The sequence below is a fragment of the Vigna umbellata genome, chromosome 4 (assembly GCF_029865625.1).
Source record: "Vigna umbellata cultivar VRB3 chromosome 4, Vumbellata_1.0, whole genome shotgun sequence".
NCBI classification, from domain to species: domain Eukaryota; kingdom Viridiplantae; phylum Streptophyta; class Magnoliopsida; order Fabales; family Fabaceae; genus Vigna; species Vigna umbellata.
The window spans coordinates 3,268,220-3,287,870 of NC_142168.1; the positions used below are offsets into that span (position 1 = coordinate 3,268,220).

The 19,651-nt window shown below is 40.3% G+C and overlaps 3 protein-coding genes across 3 annotated transcripts; 2 read left to right on the top strand and 1 right to left on the bottom strand.

Annotated features, from left to right (window-relative positions):
• LOC148199004 (exosome complex component RRP41 homolog) lies at nt 1–5,586 on the bottom strand. Its single transcript, XM_088114457.1, has 12 exons — nt 5,131–5,586; nt 3,923–3,988; nt 3,042–3,088; nt 2,896–2,956; nt 2,692–2,727; nt 2,534–2,601; nt 1,775–1,853; nt 1,653–1,689; nt 1,417–1,533; nt 1,207–1,292; nt 149–238; nt 1–48 (listed from the first exon to the last, which is right to left on the bottom strand). Exons 2-12 carry the CDS (start codon nt 3,974–3,976, stop codon nt 1–3), a joined length of 723 nt encoding a protein of 240 aa, XP_087970583.1. The 5' UTR covers nt 3,977–3,988; nt 5,131–5,586.
• Nucleotides 5,587–9,383: 3,797 nt separating this feature from the next.
• LOC148199005 (uncharacterized) lies at nt 9,384–11,623 on the top strand. The gene is made up of 2 exons (XM_088111988.1): nt 9,384–11,497; nt 11,551–11,623. Exons 1-2 carry the CDS (start codon nt 9,384–9,386, stop codon nt 11,621–11,623), a joined length of 2,187 nt encoding a protein of 728 aa, XP_087968114.1.
• A 4,727-nt stretch (nt 11,624–16,350) lies between these two features.
• LOC148199006 (uncharacterized) lies at nt 16,351–18,260 on the top strand. The gene is made up of 4 exons (XM_088111579.1): nt 16,351–16,983; nt 17,068–17,291; nt 17,391–17,648; nt 17,747–18,260. The coding sequence occupies exons 1-4, from the start codon at nt 16,351–16,353 to the stop codon at nt 18,258–18,260; spliced, it is 1,629 nt and encodes a 542-aa protein (XP_087967705.1).
• The last annotated feature ends 1,391 nt before the right edge of the window (nt 18,261–19,651 follow it).

Here is a 19,651-nt window from a genome sequence, read left to right on the forward strand (position 1 = left end):
CTATACACCTCGTCGATACTCCAATTGCTTTGTGTTCTCCAGCAAAATCTGCCAGCCAACAAAGAAACAGGATTTAAGCAGTGAAATTAATGTAAAACTTGTTTGGACTCCTCTTAGTATAATCACAAAAGTGTCAGCAGGTTCTTACTTCTCGAATGTAGTTTGCTATTGCTTTGCAGCCTTCGATTGCCAGTTGCATAACATTTTCCAAAATGTCAATTGGTAGTTTAGAATCCATCTATAGACAGTAACAACAGAAATTAGTGCAAATAAAATTAAACTAGGAGCTTTTCCATTCTAAACTACGGAATATGGCAGGGAGTGAACGAATGAAATAAGCTGGATGAGAAAAGAAAAGCATTGCATGCTTTTCATAATAATGATAGTAGTAAATTTCTGATTAAAACTTTGAAGGTTCACAATCTCAACCAGCCTTTACATAGTGGCACGTGTTCGAAACAAATTTAACTCCATAATATCAATCTAAGAATGGGAGCAATAAACTGACTGATAAACTGTCATTGGAAAAAATCTATGCCAGCCCCACCAAATGAAGTTACCCTCCCTCTCTGTTTTGTGGACCATACATGAATTTCATCCTATAATAAGGTGGCGGAAAGAATATATCAACTATATTTCTTCAGTCAAAATTTAAAGTATCAACAAAAGATCTGCAACTAAAAAAGTAAAAGATGCTGAACTGGAATTCCAAATAAAGAGTTACCAAGTATGATACTAGTGAAAATTAAGTTACACTTGATCAAACATTAACTCAGACTAAAAAGAAGATTTGTCATGACATAACTCCATCAAAGGGTACAACAGCAAATCACTCTATCAGGAACCTTCGTAAGAAGTATCTGTTGATTAAAAAACAACTGATATTTGAAAAAAGATTCATGTGTACAGCAAACTATTAAGTTGTTAAATCTGAGGCGAGCTTAGATAAGCTTCTTTTGGGGATTTCCGAACATGCACCTATTCCCTCGAGTAATCAAGGGTTAAAACTCTACTGTTCTCTCCAAAATCTCTAATAACAAGAACAGTTTTTGAAGGAAGAGGAATTACAGCTTCAACACCACCAGACTCTTTACTACGTGAGTACCAATGACTGAGAGAGCAATAAAAAGTTTTCCTTTCTGTTGAACTAATTTACCTGGTTGACTACACAATAGATACAGAGAAAATAACAAGACATGAATTAACCTGAAGCAGTGTTACTTTATCCAACTTTGGCAGAATTCCTAGGGTTACATCAGGACCTCCAGCACTGTCTTCTACATAGTTCAAATCTGTACACATTCAGAAACCTTTAATAATTAGGGCAGCCCGTGCATCAGAAGTAGACAGAAACAAAACAGACATACCACACTTGTATTTAGCCAGTTCAAATTTAGAGTAAAAACAGATATATACCAAGCAGACTTGTGCTGTTAAGGTATCCAGCACTGCAGGATGTTACAAGATCACGCATAGGGATCCCAGCATCGGCAAGGGCCAAAGTTGCAGCATTTATACAAGCAGATCTAGTTCCTATAAAAGACATGTCAACATCACCCAAAATTAATGTACATATTAAATGAGTAAAGAGAGAAAATAAAATGGCAATGACAGAAGAGAATCACAAGATCCCATTATCAAGTCTTAGTTACCTCCATCTGCTTGGAGAACTTGGACATATATATCTATCTGCAAATTTAATAAGTAAAACATTAGGGAGGACTAGGGGAAAGCAAAGCACATGACAAAATAAGTTCTTAATGTGTAATAAAACCTGAGATCGAGGCAATAGATGTGTCAATATAGATGCTTCCATGGTTTGCCGAATAACCAGGGAAATTTCAGTTGATCTCCTGTAGAATGAGAACTTCAAATCACGTAGTAAAAAATAAGAAGTGATCCTATTATCCTTCTGTAAGAGAACCTTACAATGAGAACCATATTAAAACTATGAAGGAAAAGCAAAACAGGATAACATTTATATCTGCAAACATTGATGGTTAAGCCATTCAAAACTATTCAGTGAGTTTTGGCCAAAGATTACTCAAAAAAGTCAAAGCTTGCAAAAAAGATTAAAAATGAGAAAAGGCAGCAAAAGGGTGCATGGGGTTAAGCTTTTCATTGTTTTATCATAACCCATTGCTGAGCCTGTAGTCAGCTATATCAAAGGCATGGAGCAGCCAGCCCCAAAAACACTACAATACGTTAGTGGATAGCAAGATAGTTGTTACATAGAACATTATGAATGCAAGATTAAAAAAAAAATTAATAATCAAAATTTATACTCTAAAAGTCTAAACATGCATTACCACCATTGCTATTAAATTCTTACCTCAGTAAAAAGATCAAAAAGTCCAATTTACAAATTACAAGGCACTCTTAAGATAGATTCTACTAATGCAACATTCACTATCATCCTAGTAGTCTATGCTCCAATACCATTTTGATAAGTATAAAACTACGAATATATAAAAAATAAGTGAAAGGTCAAAAAGAATAGGAAGTTAAACAAAAGCAAGTAAATGAGCAAAACCTGTCACCCTTTGATTTCCTCATGCGATCTCCAGTGCTAAAATTATCCATGCTGTACTCACACCGAACCTATAGACATACATTGCACATAAGCAACAATTAAGTTTTTGTTACAATTCATATAAATACAGACAACATAACTTAGAAAAAAAAAACTACCAGAGCATGGTTGGTTATTTGGCTTCTATTTTGCACCTGAAATGCAGAGAAGTTACTAAAGAAAAACAGCAAATCATCTAAAGCTCAACTACAACATCAAAGTTTTTTAAATGTCTAAACCAACTAACACTGAAAAAGGATAGTTAACAATCCTTAAATTACATAGACAAATTTTCATTAGCAAGGTAAATAATTAAACAGTACCTCTCTAGGGCCATAGACGGCAGCAATAACTTTTGTATTACCCATCTCAAACATGGCAGAACTGTTTTCAAAATAAAAAAACTTTATGGTCAAATGCTTCAAATGATATCACAACTTAATTTTCTAAAAAGCTAAAATTCATTTACCCATCTGCTTTGGATACAGCACCAATTTCTGCACGAATTTGTCGCATCTACAATATACCATAAAGAGAGGAGAAAAAGTTAAAGGCAAAAGATCAGTAGAGAAAGAAATATAAAATCATAGATTTAGATCCTCTGCAGTGAAGGAATAACACTTTAGAGGATAAACTGCAGTAATAGTCATTGAGATTTTAATAACTTCATAGTTTCTTATACATGTACATATATTTTATCGCACTCTTAAATACTAAATTTTTAATAAATAGTAATAACTTCACCTTATCCTCTAAAGTGCATCTCCTCATTTTAAATAGTCGAATCCCAAAATCATGTCCAAATCACAGCTGTTAAATAGGACTGAATTCCATAGGCCAGACCTTAAAATGCTGCTTTCAATTAGCTCATTTTGTCATAGGACCAAGTTCATATATCTCACTAAAAAAGGTTGGTTAGACATCCTTAGGGTTAGAACCCTCCATTTTCTTACTTTTATCATTTGGCAAACTACAACATTTGTAGCTTTTAAGTGATAGGTTTTAATGTTTATCAGAACTAAGGTTATTGACTGCTTCTAATCTGTTTATATGTTTTTTTGCAGTTCAAAATGTGCCCTTACACATTTCCATTACCCATGGCATGGCTCATCTATGTATAACCCATATGCAGAACTATCTGCAGATCTTATATATACTAATTAACATAAAGCTTCAGTAATTCATGACTATGTAAGAATTCATGTAGGATATTATTATTTATTAATACTCCGCATTTCATACGCTTCATGAGTATTCTTGAAAGATCTAAAGGAACCTTTTTTGGAATGAATATTAAGTGAAGAAAAAAGGAGGAAAAAAAAAAGCCCAAGAAAAAAATAATAGCTGTACCTCCATGGGTCTGCGACCATCCAGTCGAAGTCCTTCTGGGCTGACGTATTCCATCCTCAGGTCAATCTATGGCAGAGACAAAAAGGAGACAAAGATGAGACATAAGCAGCTGGATTTTGTTTTATTTTGCTTTATATTCTTGGCTTCCAAAAAAAAATGATATTTTCTACTAAAGTTATTGAAACAAAATGGTGAGATTTTGCAGAATCTGAGCCATTTAAAAGTTTGTGTTGGCTCAAGTAGTTTGTGGGTCATGCAGTGAGATGAGTGAGAGGGCAGTTCGAATTAATAACACTGCTCAATTGAAAACATACCGAACAAACTCCAGTTGCTCTGTAAAGATTAGGATGAAAACAAGGTTACAAAAAATCAAGCAATCTGAACTTTGAATGAATATCATATAGACAACAACAAACATTTACCCAATAAGTGGGGCACTAGGTAAATAATATACCAGAAATAAATATTAGAAATCAGCAAACAACAAAATAACAACGCATTTGAAGAAAATAAATCTGGTCGTGTCCCTACCCTTTTAAACATTTAAGTTTGCTCTTAATCTTACTGCAAGCAAAGAAAAAGAGGAAAGTACACCACGGACAGAAAGATATTGTAAAGGGGTGGTTCTCGAAGCAAATTCAATCTGCATACTGTTATTATTTTTATTTTATTCTAGCACTCCCCGAATTTCAACAAATTTCTAAAGGAGAATGAGCAGGCTTTTAGTTTAATAGTTACAGAAGAAAGATTTGGGTCAATTATATATGAGAAGGACAGTGTTCCCTTCCCACTTAATAAACTAATAACACAGAGCAATGATTTTAGTGACTCGGTTATGCTATAGATCAATTTTATGGTTGAGTGGTATGCAAGTTCAAGGTGCAGGATTTTTAAGAAGAGCTTTTGTGAGATCGATACAAAGGGCAAGGAAGGGTTATAAGTTTGATTGAGAGAACGATATAGTATAGGAGTAATTGGTTATCAAGATGTTCAATGTTTGAAGCTTATACAAAGCTGTCGTAAACTCCATTTTTCTTGGTTGTAAATGTTGAATTGATTAAATTAGAAAAGCATAGCAACTTTTACGAGTTTAACAGAAAATAGGGATTGGGTGGTGAGTGGTGACACTGCAAGGCACTACACATGACAACGCAAACATTGAAAGGGTTTGAACTTTGATGACCAGAGAGAGAGAAAAGGAAAAGTACCTGACTGACGGCGAGATTTGACGGTGGCTGTTACGCTCTGTGTGGCGACGGCGAGAACGGAAGTTGGTCCGCGCACTGCAAACGAGCCTAGTCTAGGCAAGGTTCCGCTGTTCGGTGTTTAAATAGGTCACTAAATAGGTTTAATAGGTCACTTGTTTAAACCTGTTCGGATAGCAATGTTGAGCGTTCGGCCTTGAGTAGTATTCTTAGGTTCCAAGCGTTGCGCGTTCGTCCAAGTATTGAATTTAGTACTGGTGTTCGATGGTTTAGCGTTCGGCCTGATAGTGTAGGATTTGATAACGTTCGTCCAACAGCGTTCGGCCTGTTGATTGATAACGAACGTACGTCCAAATAGTGTTCGGCCTAGTGGTTGGAAGGTAGTGTTCGTTCAGTAACGTTCGTCCACTGTGCTCGGTGAACAGTGCTCGTCCAAATAGTATTCTGCAAATGTTTGATTTTAAATTCATTTTCTCTTGAATTGAATTACGTGCAAGGTTTGGAAAATATATACTGTGAAGTGATTTATGTGAATGTATGAGGTGTGTTGGATTTACTGTGATAAAATGGATATCTAGTGATTCGGGAGTAACAATATGATTCATGGACGTAATTCCATGATCCTCATGAGAGGATACATGGTGGTGGACGTAATTCCATGATCCTCAAGGAGAGGATACATGGTGGTGATTTAGGGTGTACAGAATGATTTCATGGTAGCTCAGTCTTGGGGGTTTTCCTGACGCTCCAATGGTCTTTCATTCTCAAGTAGAGAGGATTGATCCATGTGGTGAGGAGTAGCAGGAGGTCCTAGTCTTGGAGGCTTCCAGTATGCTCCAGGGCATGGAACGGACTAACCTCGTGAGGGTGGTAGGGTGGAACCCATTGGCAATGGCTTTGCAAAGCAGTAGAGGCCACCACGAGTGCATAACCCGCCATAGCTCGGTAATCATTCTGGTCCGGACGAGTCGGTCTATAAAGTAACAAGTCGGGGTTTAATGTAACAAGTCTTGTGATGTTAGTTTACCATGTATTTGTGACTTTTGCATATCATGTTGGATTGTATAACATGCTTTTTATATCTAGCTCACCCTTGCATTGTTTGTGTTGTGTGCTGTTTGGGTATGTTTCTTTGGCGATGATCATTGTAACATCCCAATTATATAATAACCAATATTATATAATAACATTCAAATATAGAGAACAGTCAGAATATGACGTGTAATTTAATTGTTAAATTACAATCATCCAAATAAAATGAGCGAAAATTTAAACTTGAACAGTTGAAAGGATTGATCACTACAAGTGTTCAATCAGGAAATTTCTAGGAAGACTACTCTGCAACATCAGCAACCTCTAGCTCTTGATCCAAAGGACTCTCCTCGACAGCATCTGCTCCCATCCAAGTGGATGATCATCGCCAAAGAAAGATATCCAAATTGGCACACAACACAAACAATGCAAGGGTGAGCTAGATATAAAAAGCATGTTATACATACAGCACAGTTAATTCATGCAATCATTCATAGATTCATATAAAAGAACAATTAAAGCATACTCATTGATCCATATTTCACATACTTCCATGACATGTAAACATTCACCCAAACATGGTAAACTGACATCACAAGACTTGTTACTTTATACCCCGACTTGTTCCTTTATAGACCGACTCGTCCGGACTAGAATGATTACCGAGCTATGGCGGGTCTTGCACTCGTGGTGGCTTTATGAAACTTGGGCACTCCCGCCCTGGCACTACCGCCTTGTGAAACTTTAGGCACTACCGCCTGGTGGAACTTTAGGCACTACCGCCTGATGGAACTTTGGGCACTCCCGCCCGGCCACAATCACGAGGTTAATCCGTTATCACTCACCTTGGATCATATGGAAGCATCCAAGACTAGGACCTCCTGCTACTCCTCACCACATGTTCAATCCTCTCTACATGAGAAGAAAGACCATTGGAGATTCAGGATGACCCCCAAAACTGAGCTACCATGTAATCATTCTATACAACCCCAAAACACCACCATGTATCCTCTCCTTGAGGATCATGGAATTACGTCCATGAATCATACTGTTACTTTGAACCTTAACCCAAGCCATGAATAACCATATACTACCATATTATCACAACAAATCCAACATATCTCATACATTCACATATTTTCACATATTTCACGTTACAGCATATATTCCAAACATTGGTACACATAATTCAATCCAAGAGCAAAGGAACTTAGAACCCATTACCATTTGCAGACCATTGGATGGACGAACACTATTCCACCGAGCGTTATAAGCCGAACGCAACTATGCCAATTGGACGAACGCTAACAAAAACTGACCGAACGCTAACACCGAACGCCTGAACACAATTAGGCCGAACGCTAAAAACGAACGTCATATTGGATTCAACACTATTTGGCCGAACGCTATGAGATCAACAGGCCGAACGCTCACAAACCAAGGACGAACGCTCACAAAACCAAGGACGAACGCTAACAAAACCAAGGACGAACGCTCACAAAACTATCTTGGACGAACGCTCACAAAACTATCTTGGACGAACGCTGCTTATGGAGAACTCTATCTGAACATAACGTCATCAAAACCGAACGTTTGTTATGAACGATCACTAACTTAAAATAATTATTATCCAGATCGAACGCTCGCTTCCTGAACTACCAAGATAAGAACGAACGTCTAAAATTACTTATTCACCAAAACGAACGAACGCCATTTACAAGTAAATGGCCGAACACCATTTGACCGAACGTCACCAAATAAACTGGACGAACGTTATCTCCAAATATCAGGCCGAACGTTCAAAATCTGACTTAAACCAATACCTATCGTTCAACATCAGGACGGACATCATTTGAAGGACGAACGCCTATGATCACTATTTCAACACAGCGGACGTTTTAAGATTCAAGCCTGATTATACCGAATTAAGCCGAACGCTACAGTTACCAATTTACCAACGAACGCTCAAGATTGAAACCTATGCATAACAATTTAACAACGAACGCTCAAAGCCCATTGTACGAACGTTCTAAAATCACTTTACTCAATAAAGACCGAATGCGAAAATAATCAAGGCCGAACGCTATACTTACAACCTATGGACGTTCGTCTTGAGACCAAGGCCGAACGTTCAAGAACGTCCCACTAAAATACTAAGTTTAGGACGAACGCTCACGACCACCGAACAATTTGGACGAACGTCCAATTTCACTTGGACGAACGTTCAGCAACGTTAGCTATTTTGGACGAACGGCGTTTCTTCAGAATTTCTGCAAGTTTTCCAGAAAACCCAGAAACCAAGAACAACCTCAAATTTTCATCCCCTTCTTCCCATATTTGCATCATACAAAGCATATAAAATCAATCAAACAAAAGATCTAGCTCCCCTTACCTCTTGAAGACTTTCTTTGTAAAATTTGTGATCCATCTTCCTCCAGACGTGCAGATCAAGATCTCTTTGCATCCTCCACAATTCTTCACTTCCTCTCCCAGATCTTACTGCAAGGACTCCATTCTCACCAGATGCCCATCCCAGCTCCTCCTCTCAACCCTTCCGAAGTTGGTACAGCTTCCCATGGTGTTCTTTGGACGGCTGGAAATGGAGGAAGGAAGGCTTCCTTCCTCTGGCTGCTTTCTCGCTCCCTCTCCCATGCCAAAATGAAGACACCCACTTTTCTCAGCTTCCTCCCTGCCCCTTCAATAATGCAGCCCAATAAATGAAAAAGTGGTGCCCACCATGTCCCCACCATTCCCAAAATTTACGGGTCTTACAATCATCCACTTGGATGGGAGCAGATGGCGAGGAGAATACTTTGGAAGCAGCTCTTGATGAAGATGACAGTGCTGCAGCCTAGATTAGCTAGTCTTATTTCATAATTCTTAATGTTTGGAATAACTCGTGTGTATTTTAAGTTTTAAATTCTCTGTGATTTTCATGGAGAAATTCTAAATACTCTTGTTGTCAATTCCACACTATTCTAAGGATGACTGTAATCCTTAAATTACTCTTGACTGCTTTCTTATATTATGTATGATGACGTCTTTATTATATATGCATGATGTATATTTTTGGGACGTTAGATTAATGGTATCAGAGCAGTTCCTTCCTTAGAAACCTGTAGGTTGTGAGTGTGCTTCGTTTGTGATTGCGTACTCTAACCTCGTATAGGAAGTTGTATTAGTTTGAGTCAAGCTAATGGTCTTTCTCTCTGTGTGGACAGAAGATGGCACCTACATCTCCTCATCGTTCTCCTCCGCGAGTCGATCAACTTGACTCTAATCAGATGCTGAATGCGGTACTCCAAACGTTGCAACAGCAGAATGCTGCGTTGGTTCAACAGAATACCTTTGCATTACAAAATCTTGAAGCCGCAAGGATATCGGCAGAGAACGCAAGAGTGTCTTCCGAGAACACTCAGAGGGAGTTCATGGAAATGATGACTAATGCTAGGACTCCTCCAAGTGTTTCTTCTGTTGTTATTCCTGCGCAAGAGTGGAGCTTGGAGAGCTTTCTGCAACATCGCCCAACAAGATTTACTGGCAAGTGCAACCCTGATGAAGTTGATCACTGGTTCGGGGACATGGAGAGGATATTCGAAGCCAAGGGATGTCCTGATGAGAAGAAGCTAGCCTACACCCAATACTTGCTGACAGGTGAAGCTGGACATTGGTGGAACAGTGTGAAGACGATCTTGGAGAGGAACGGGACTGCTATCACTTGGGAGTTGTTCAGAACTAAATTCTACACTGAATACTTCCCAGACAGTGTCAGGTTTGCTAAGGAGATAGAGTTTCTTGAGTTGGCTCAGGGCAACAAATCAGTATCGGAGTATGCAGATAGTTTTAAACACCTGCTTCGCTTCTACACCATGTCAATAAATGAAGAATGGCAGTGTCGCAAGTTTGAGAATGGCTTGAGAAAGGATATAAAGTTACTAGTGAAGGGATTGCGCATTAGAGAATTCTCTGCTTTGGTAGAGATGGCCCATGATATGGAAAAGACTAAGGGAGAACCAGAAGGGCCTCAGAAACAACAGAGCCAACCACTTAAGGTTGGTGGACCTGCGATATCCCGGGGAGGCTCCATTTCTAGAAGGACCCCTTTCTCTAGACCTTCTTCCTCCGGATCCAGGGGTTCTTCCTCTCGGTCATCGGGGCAATCCAGTTTTGCCAGTTCCGTTAGATGCTTCAGGTGTGGTGGACCACACTTCCAGAATTCCTGCCCTCAGTTAGAAGGGTATAGGAGGTGTAATATCTGCCGGCAAGAAGGACACTATGCCAGAGACTGTCCTACTACTAGGAGGGTAGGACCACAGCCAAGCCAGGCTGGCAGATCTATTCAGAGGGGTGGGCACAGACCTCAAGCAGCAGGGAGAGTCTATGCGTTGACCGGAACTGAGGCAGCCAGCGCAGGTAATTTAATTGTCAGCAGTTGTTTGTTATTTGGAGCTTCGTGTGTGACGTTGTTTGATTCGGGGGCGACACATTCTTTTGTGTCTAAAGCTTGTGTGGAGAGGCTTGGTTTAGTTGTCAGAGAGCTTCCGTGTGATCTGGTGGTGTCTACACCAGTAGCTGGGTTAGTCAGGACATCTAATGTGTGCTCCAGGTGTCCTATTGAGGTAGAGGGTCGCAGGTTCAGAGTGAACCTTATTTGCTTACCTCTGCAGGAGTTAGAGGTAATTTTGGGAATGGATTGGTTAGCAGCCAATCGTATTCTTTTAGATTGCGGTGGTAAGAAGCTAATATTTCCCGAAGAAGATGAAGACATGTCATTATCGCTCGGTGTATTGAGGAAGGACATCTTCGAGGGTGCCAGCTGTTTCCTAATCATGTTCCATAAGGACGGGACTCCTAGTTTAAATTCTTCAGCGCTTGTGAACCAGAGTGTAGACCTTCTGGTTGTGAATGATTTCATGGATGTTTTCCCTGAAGAAGTTCCTGGTTTACCTCCTCCGCGAGAAGTAGAGTTCTCTATTGATCTGGTCTCAGGAGCAGGACCAGTATCCATAGCCCCTTATCGGATGGCTCCAGCTGAGCTGGTTGAGTTGAAGAAGCAGATTGAAGAGTTATTAGAGAAAAAGTTTATCCAGCCGAGTGCTTCGCCGTGGGGTGCGCCAGTATTACTAGTAAAGAAGAAGGATGGTAGCTCGAGGTTGTGCGTTGACTATCGACAGCTGAATAAGTTGATGATCAAGAACAAGTATCCCTTGCCAAGGATTGATGATCTGATGGATCAATTACACGGGGCTACGGTATTCTCCAAGATTGATTTGAGGTCGGGTTACCATCAAATTTTGGTGAAAGACGATGATGTGCAGAAGACAGCATTCAGATCCAGGTATGGCCACTATGAGTATGTGGTTATGCCTTTTGGTGTGACTAATGCTCCAGCCATATTCATGGACTATATGAATCGAATTTTCAGACCCTTCTTGGACAAGTTCGTGGTGGTGTTTATAGATGACATACTTGTTGTCAACACCCAATTTCGTCCGGATGGACTAATAGGTTTGCTGTATTTTATTTTCATCATGAGTGTAAAATAAAAAATAAAAAAAATGAAAAATAATGAATAATAAAATAAAACAAAATAATAAAATAAAAAAAAAGAACAGAGCGTTCGGCCTTTTGCTGTGCGACTGAGCCGTTCGTCCTCTTCTCTGAGCGACCGTTCGTCTTCTACTCTGCACAACCGTTCGTCCGCTACTCTGAGCGACCATTCGTCCTCCACCATGCGTAACCGTTCGTTGTTGACAATATCAAGACGCTCGTCCTTTACTGGTCTCACGTGTCCACACTTTCAGCCTCACGGACGTTCGACCTCAATTGCGTTCGGCCGCTCGGCCTCGAACCATTCGACCCCAAAGACGTTCGGTCGCTCATCCTAAATTGTTCAGCTATTCGGTCTGTGGTTGAACGTTCGGTCTATTTGTTAGTGAACGTTCGGTCATGTTTACTTGCTATTGGACGTTCGGTCTTAATGTGGTTGAACGTTCGGTCTTGATGTTGTAGAACGTTCGGTTTTAAAGTGTTTATTGTTGAACGTTCGTGAACGTTCGGTCCTGTTTTAGCGTTCGCCCAAACAGTAATAATTTTTTTACATGGTCGTTCGTCATTCTATCGTTCGTCCTTACCCCATTTTCCTCTTCTACCGCTCGTCCAGGTCACTCCGCCGTATACCGTTCGTCCTGAACGCTCGTCCTGACCGATCGTCCTGATCACTCTCTCGTGTCTCCCCTCCGGCCCCAGTAATGATTCCCACAATCTGCCAACGGTCCACTTCTACCTTCTCCCACTTCACCAACCATCCAATTATGCTTCCAACTATTCCACCAACCCAATAATTTCTGCATCCTCCAATCGCAGCTACCGACACTCCTCATCCTCCAATCATAGCTACCGACACTCTCATCTCTTACTGTGCTGAAGCCTACATAATTCACACGAGGAAAGGGAGGGGGAAGAGGGCCGAGGGGCATTGGCTCCCTCTGAGCCCCTCACCCGTTACCATCTCCATCTTCATCTCATTCTTCATCCTCACAGCCATCACAACACCTCATCACCACAGCCTTGGGGGGCACTGGCTCCTCTCAGCCGTAACCACAGCAAACCATTTCCTTTTCACTCCCAACTCCACGGCCAAACACCAAACCAGGATTCACCACACATACTCCTATCCCATTCACTCCACAGAATCATCTCCGCATCACACAACACTCAATCCTCCTCCATTCTCTGTCAACAGGGCCAACACCCATCATCATTTTATCCAGACCTCACGGCCACCACACAATCTTCAATCACCATCCTTCCACCCAACTTCCACTTCATCTCCCCAACATCAAAACTTGAAAATTCAATTCTCCACCCCTCACAATAATCACTTGCATTCACTGGAAATCATCAAGAACCACTCGGACAAACCCACCACCGAAAGCATCACCATTTTGTCTACATTGTAACTGTGAAACCCTAAATAATTAGTAGTCATAATTCCCTGTCACATCAAATTAATACACACCACATCCATACTTATCCCATTTAAAACCACTCCCAACTCTGATTCATCTCTGCTGTGCACTGAAAAATGCACCACGTCACACGCGCAGGGTTTTAAAACGCACCAAACTGTGCATGCACACACGCCACTTGTCACGTTGGAAGCTTCCAATTCAGAGTTTGGTGTGCAGGTGTCAGCTCGGGAGACGTTCGTTCAAACGAACGTGAGTTAAATAAAAACTAGATTTTCGAAAACACTTCCTCTCACCTGCACCACTCATCTTCTACCTCTGAACTTAACTCTTCATCTTCTCCAACCTCTCTCTAGAAACCTTAAAACTTCTCTCTACTGTTACTCATTCATCTCTTCTCCGTTTAACATTCAGCACCGTAGGAACGTTCGTCCAGCTGTTATCTTCCTTTTGGACCGAACAGAATTGGAATCCAAGCTGGTAAGTTCCCTTCTCTAGTAGTTGTCCATTAGGGTTTCATGCGAGACCATATTCTCGGTTCATGCATGGACTATATCTGAGCCATCTCTGATTTTGATGTTTAGATCAAGTGAGAGTGTTAGTGAAACTGAGGGTAGAACACCGTAAGAGACGAACCCAACTTTTGCATTAGGGCGTACACTGCTATCCAGGTAAGGGAAGCTTATATGTTTAATTTATACCTGCATGTGGTATGATCTGAATTGCATGTGTGAAAAGTATGATGGTTGAGCTGTTATGATTGTTCACTGATATCGGATATGATTTCTGGGTTGTTGAACTGCATGTTGGTTTGATACGTATGAATGATGGATGAATATTATAATGTATGAGTTATTAATATGTTGATTGTTGAACGTGAATAAATTTGGAAGTGAAAGTTATAAAGTTCATAAATTTGAGAATCATCTGAAGTATAAAGTATAAGTTAAAATGTTGAAATCTGGAAAATTTGTTAAGGTTGAGAAATCTGCACTTAAATCATGCCCTTTGATAAATGACGCTCGTCACTGTACGGTCTTAGACCGTTCGGTTTTTCTTAAAATAACTTAGAATGGAATTCTTTCATTTGGAAAGAACTCTGCTCGAGAACGAGCGTCCCCATTTGAATATCTGAGCGTTCGGTTCAGCTCAGCGATATATAATACTTTAAACTTTAAAGATACGTAACGTTCGGTCTTATACCGAACGTTCGTTCTAAATAGCGTTCGGTCTTATACCGAAGCGTTCGTCCCAAATAGCGCTCGGTCTTATACCGAAGCGTTCGTCCTAAATAGCGCTCGGTTTTATACCAAGCGTTCGTCCTGATTGGTGCTCGGTCATTTACCTAGCGTTCGCTTTAATGAAGTGTTCGGTCTTAGATTGAACGCTCGTCCTTATCTTTAATTCCTTACCGAACGTAAATAGCGTTCGTTCAAACATTTAGTAAAATGAGTATTGGTGCGTTCGGTCATTGACTGGCAGCCAGTTCTTTTCGAATAAAAGGTTCCCTATGTAGTTAAGTATTCTCCTTGACGTCTCTTCATCCAAGTTGAGTTAGTCTGACCTCTTGGTACTTAAAATATTCTGGAGTTGGTTTTATTATTCTGGAGTCTGTCTCATTTTAATAGGTTCTTTTAAATCTGGCTCTTAACGTTCGTCCTCTTCCTTCAGAAATTTGAACGTTCGTCTTTATCAGAGAGTGGAACATAGAATGAAAATGTTATAAACATGAAATGTTAAGATGTTCGAACACTGTATTAACTGGTTATACGATTGTGGAATTTGAACGAGCGTTCCAAGGAGGAACGTCTCAGATATGTTAAATGTTAAATTTGGTAAAGTATGAACATGGATAAGTTAAGACTCGTTGTCCATCCTGATGTTCCGTGATGCTCATCTTCATGTAGAGGAGGGTAGTCATGTGTGGGAACGGCAGGAGGTCCTTAGTCCATAAGTTAACATGGGCGACGTAAGAACGGACTAACCTCGAGTGGCAGCTGTGAGATTAGATCAGTTACTACACCACTCGGGTGCAAGGACGCTTGTAACTACATGGTTCATACAGTCCGGACGGTCTGTCTTATATATATATATATATATATATATATATATATTTCTATGTTGTTCATTGTTAAGTTATATGTTGAATGTGTGAATGGGAATGTTAAATGTATGTGTTAATTGTATGAAGGTTTAATGTCTCCGTAGGTCCCTATTTTGGTCATGAATTTCAAATAGGTCCTCGTCATTTTCGGCGTATCAATTGAGTCCTTGTTTTTGTAAAATTGAATCAATTACAGGCCTGCCGTTAATTTGGACAAACGCCCGTTACGGTATTGGTTAGGTGGCATGGTTGAGTGCAGACGTGGCATTTAAAACGGTTATTGTATAAAATAATTGGTATGCACGTGTGTTTATTCAGTTTTGGGTAAGGGTAAAGTAGGAAATTTGAAAAAATTATAAGGGCAACTGAGATTGGGCAACTGAGATTGGGGAAAGAATTAAACCTTTTTATTATTAGGGTTCGCGTGAGAGGCCAAAAATCGCGATCGTAAGTTCGAGACTGAAGCGGCAGAGTGCATGCAGTGGGCGGTGTCTGTGGGTCCTTTTGTTGTTGGAAGCAAGAAGCTGAAGCACGTGGTCAGTGGAGGTAAGTGTTTCTGCTTTATTGTATTCGTTTTGATTCAATCGAAACTACAATCACTTGTGGTGGTCCCCCATTGCTGTATGGTTTGGTCTCTGGTTTTGATTGCATTTTGGTGGTCCCCCATGTATGTTTAAAGTTATTTGACTTTGTCTGAGTGCGTATGTTTAAAGTTATTTGATCTCTGTGCCTGTTTTAATATATATTTTTTTTGTCGTGATATGTTTTCATAATAGGTCTGTAGATATATTTATTGTGTGTTGTGCGTAATGGAGGACGCTATTGTGTGTGTGTTCCACCATGGAGGAAAGTTCATTAATGATAGTACCCTAAAGTATGAAGGGGAGACAACAACTTTGTCCTTTGACCCTGACACGTGGAGTTTTTTTGTGATTGTCAGTGTAGTGAAAAGTTTAGGATATGAGAATTTTAAAGATTTATGGTACTGTTTAGGAGGGGGTTTAGTGTTGGAAAATAGGTTGGAACAATTGATTGATGACAGAGGTGCCATGCATATTGAGGATGAAGTGCTTTGGTGCAAAAGGAGAATGCCCATGGACCATATACTTTGGTTATATGGAGGCTGTAAAATCATGGCAGCTGAGAACTAAAAAAGACATTCATACATGCAACAGGGAGTTCAACCTGAAGTTAGTTGACGCCAAGTGGTTGAGCAAAAAGTTGGTGAAAACAGTTCAGGAAAATCCTAAGATGAAGGGTGTTGATATTCGTGAAAAAGTTCAAAGGAAGTGGAACATAGGTATATCAAGGTCTATGGCTTATAGAGCCAAAGCTATTGCTTCTAATGAAATTGATGGGTCCTTTAATGAACAATATAAGAGGATATATGATTATGCGCATGAGTTGTTGGAAAGAAATCCAGGATCTACAGTTAAGGTCCATGTTGAGAATAATGAGGGTGTGTTAATTTTCAAGAGATTTTACTGTTGTCTGAAGGCATGCAAAGACAGTTTTGTCTGCTGTAGGCCAATAATTGGATTGGATGGAGCCTTTTTGAAAGGGAAGTATGGTGGTGAGCTGTTGACGGCTGTTGGGAGGGATGGAAATGATCAAATGTTGCCCATTGCATATGCGGTGGTAGAAGTCGAAAACAAAGATTCATGGATGTGGTTTTTGGAACTTTTAATTGATGATCTTGGTGGTGGAGAAGTGTGTTCTTCAATTACTTTTGTCTCGGACCAACAAAAGGTAATAATCATATTTAAATTGCTTCTTTCGTATATTGGTTCATTAATTTGATATGGTGATAAATCATTTACGTTAACACCACAGGGTCTACTACCAGCCATACAACAGTTACTCCCAGGTGTTGACCAGAGATTTTGTGTCAGACACTTATATTCAAACTTTAGGAAAAAGTTTCCTGGTAAAAATCTGAAACAGCTGATGTGGAGGGCAGCTACTGCCACTCATCCACAAAACTGGGAAAGGGAGATGAGAAACATTAAAGATATAAATGAAGACGCATTCAAGCATTTGATTGCCATCCCTCCAAGGTTGACAATTTGTATTAATTATTTTTGCCCTTTGTATATTATTTTATGTTTGTCCATATTAGTTGCAGTTTTAACATGTGTATATATCATCTGTTGTAGATATTGGTCAAGGTCCAGATTCAGTCCAACACCAAAATGTGACACATTGGTCAACAATATCAGTGAGGCTTTCAACAGTGTCTTGGTTCACACCAGGACTAAACCAATCATAACAATGCTGGAAGAAATTAGGGTATACATAATGCAAAGATGGGCAAAAAACAGGGATAAGATACAATCATTTTCAGGACCAATTTGTCCAAAGATCCAGGCCAGATTTACAAAGGAATCCCAAGCAACCAAGAATTGGATACCTAGGTAACTTTCTTCATAACTTCATAAATGTTTATTCATTCCTTGGTAAACTTTATGTCATACACTTAAATGTGTTGTTTAAATTTTTTATTTCTTTATAGCTGGTCAGCACACAAACTGTTTGAAGTAAGACACGTCTCCCAAAGTGGAGAAAAATTTGTTGTAAACATAGACGAGTTCTCATGCTCGTGCAGGAGATGGAGCATCACAGGAATTCCATGTTGTCACTCCCTTGCCGCAATGAAGTTTCTTAATATTGATGGCCAGCAGTTCATTCCGGCTTGCTTTCTAAAGTCCACATATGAAGAAACCTATGCATCAATCGTATATCCCATCAACGGCAACAACATGTGGGACCTAACACCACATCCGGATGTCATGCCTCCTAGGAAAAAGGTTATGCCTGGAAGACCTAAAAGGAAAAGAAGACTGGAGCAGTGGGAGATCAGAAAGGATGATTCACGAGTGAGCAAGGGTGGTTTGCGGAAGAGATGCGGGATATGTAGGGAGGTTGGGCACAACAGGAGTCGTTGCCCGAAAGCAACCCAAGAACCAATCATGCCATCATCGCAATTATCTGAAGTGTGTATGAATGATGAGCAAGCTGAACTATAGATGTCTGTATAAATGACAACGATGCCAAGTTTAAGGAACTTTGGTTATGTAATAGTCTAAGGAACAAGGTTGATTGTTTTACTGCTTTGTAATTTTGCTGAACTATAGATGTGTGTATGGTTTTGGATGTATTACAATGATGCCAACTATGTATGGTTTTGGATGTATTACACTGTTTTGGATGTATTACAATGAGCAGGAACTACTTTGTCAATGTTTTGGTTATATTACGATTTCCTTCTTGGACGGACGTCTTATATACAACGATAGGGGACGACCAGACCGAACGCTCTGCAGCACGGAGGTTGTTGGAAGAGCGATGCACGAGGGTGGACGACCAGACCGAACGGTCTTCAACACGGACGTAGTTGGACGAGCGCTACACACGGGAGGACGACCACACCGAACGCTCTTCAGCACGGACGTAGTTGGACGAGCGCTAGACAAGGGAGGACGACCACACCGAACGGTCTTCAGCACGCACGTAGTTGGACGACCGCTAGACAAGGGAGGACGACCACACCGAAAGGTCTTGACCACGGACGTAGGTGGACGAGCGGTACACGAGGGAGGACGACTAAACCGAACGCTAGGGAACAGGGACGTAGTTTGACGAGCGATACACACGGTAGAAAAAACGCTCAGTGGACGCGCGTCCGGCCAAGACGCGCAGTGGACGCTCGTCCAGCGAAGACGCGCAGTTGACGCTCGTCCAGCGAGGACCCGCATTGGACGCTCGTCAAGATAGGACCCGCAGTGGACGCTCGTCAAGATAGGACCCGCATTGGACGCTCGTCAATACTATCTCAGCAATGTAACAATCAAATTGTGGTCTGATCAGGATAACAATGCTGTAATTTAGCATTTCATCAATCAAACTGCTTATTCTATAAATATGATTTACCATTATAACAATTGTTTAATTTAGCAGTAATTTTGTACACAGTATATGGACTGAATTTATAACAACTCTTCCATTTCATTCATTTCATTCATTTCATTACAACAGACAAAACCTACAACAAAGTTACAAGGAATCATCCTTTCGTCATCAACATTGAAACTAAAACTATCTGTATTACACATAAAACAGACACCAACAACATCACCACCTTCATCAACTTTTCAACAATGAAAACTGATTTTTGTAAATTCAGTATCATTTTCCTAGTACTATCCATGTCTTCACTCTTCACTAGTGTTTCTTTCTTTCCTTCACTGTTGAACAAACTTCCCCTTTCGTCACCACCAATATCATTGCACCATTCGAAGAAGTTGCAACCACTTTCTTCACCACCATTCTGTAAAGACAGCATTCAACTTCATTAGGGAGTACCACCTTCTTCTCACAAACAGTACCAGAACTTGATTAGGTTGAGTTGAATCTAACA

Excerpts from the sequence above, each read along its gene's own strand:
- LOC148199005 (XM_088111988.1), top strand. The coding sequence starts at position 9,384 with ATGGCACCTACATCTCCTCATCGTTCTCCTCCGCGAGTCGATCAACTT. Across the intron at positions 11,498-11,550 it reads AAGACAGCATTCAGATCCAG|CCATATTCATGGACTATATG; the intron begins GTATGGCCACTA and ends CTAATGCTCCAG.
- LOC148199006 (XM_088111579.1), top strand. The coding sequence starts at position 16,351 with ATGGAGGCTGTAAAATCATGGCAGCTGAGAACTAAAAAAGACATTCAT. Across the intron at positions 17,292-17,390 it reads TTGATTGCCATCCCTCCAAG|ATATTGGTCAAGGTCCAGAT; the intron begins GTTGACAATTTG and ends CATCTGTTGTAG. Across the intron at positions 17,649-17,746 it reads ACCAAGAATTGGATACCTAG|CTGGTCAGCACACAAACTGT; the intron begins GTAACTTTCTTC and ends ATTTCTTTATAG.
- LOC148199004 (XM_088114457.1), bottom strand. The coding sequence starts at position 3,976 with ATGGAATACGTCAGCCCAGAAGGACTTCGACTGGATGGTCGCAGACCC. Across the intron at positions 3,089-3,922 it reads ATGGTCGCAGACCCATGGAG|ATGCGACAAATTCGTGCAGA; the intron begins GTACAGCTATTA and ends GGTATATTGTAG. Across the intron at positions 1,534-1,652 it reads AGTTCTCCAAGCAGATGGAG|GAACTAGATCTGCTTGTATA; the intron begins GTAACTAAGACT and ends TGTCTTTTATAG.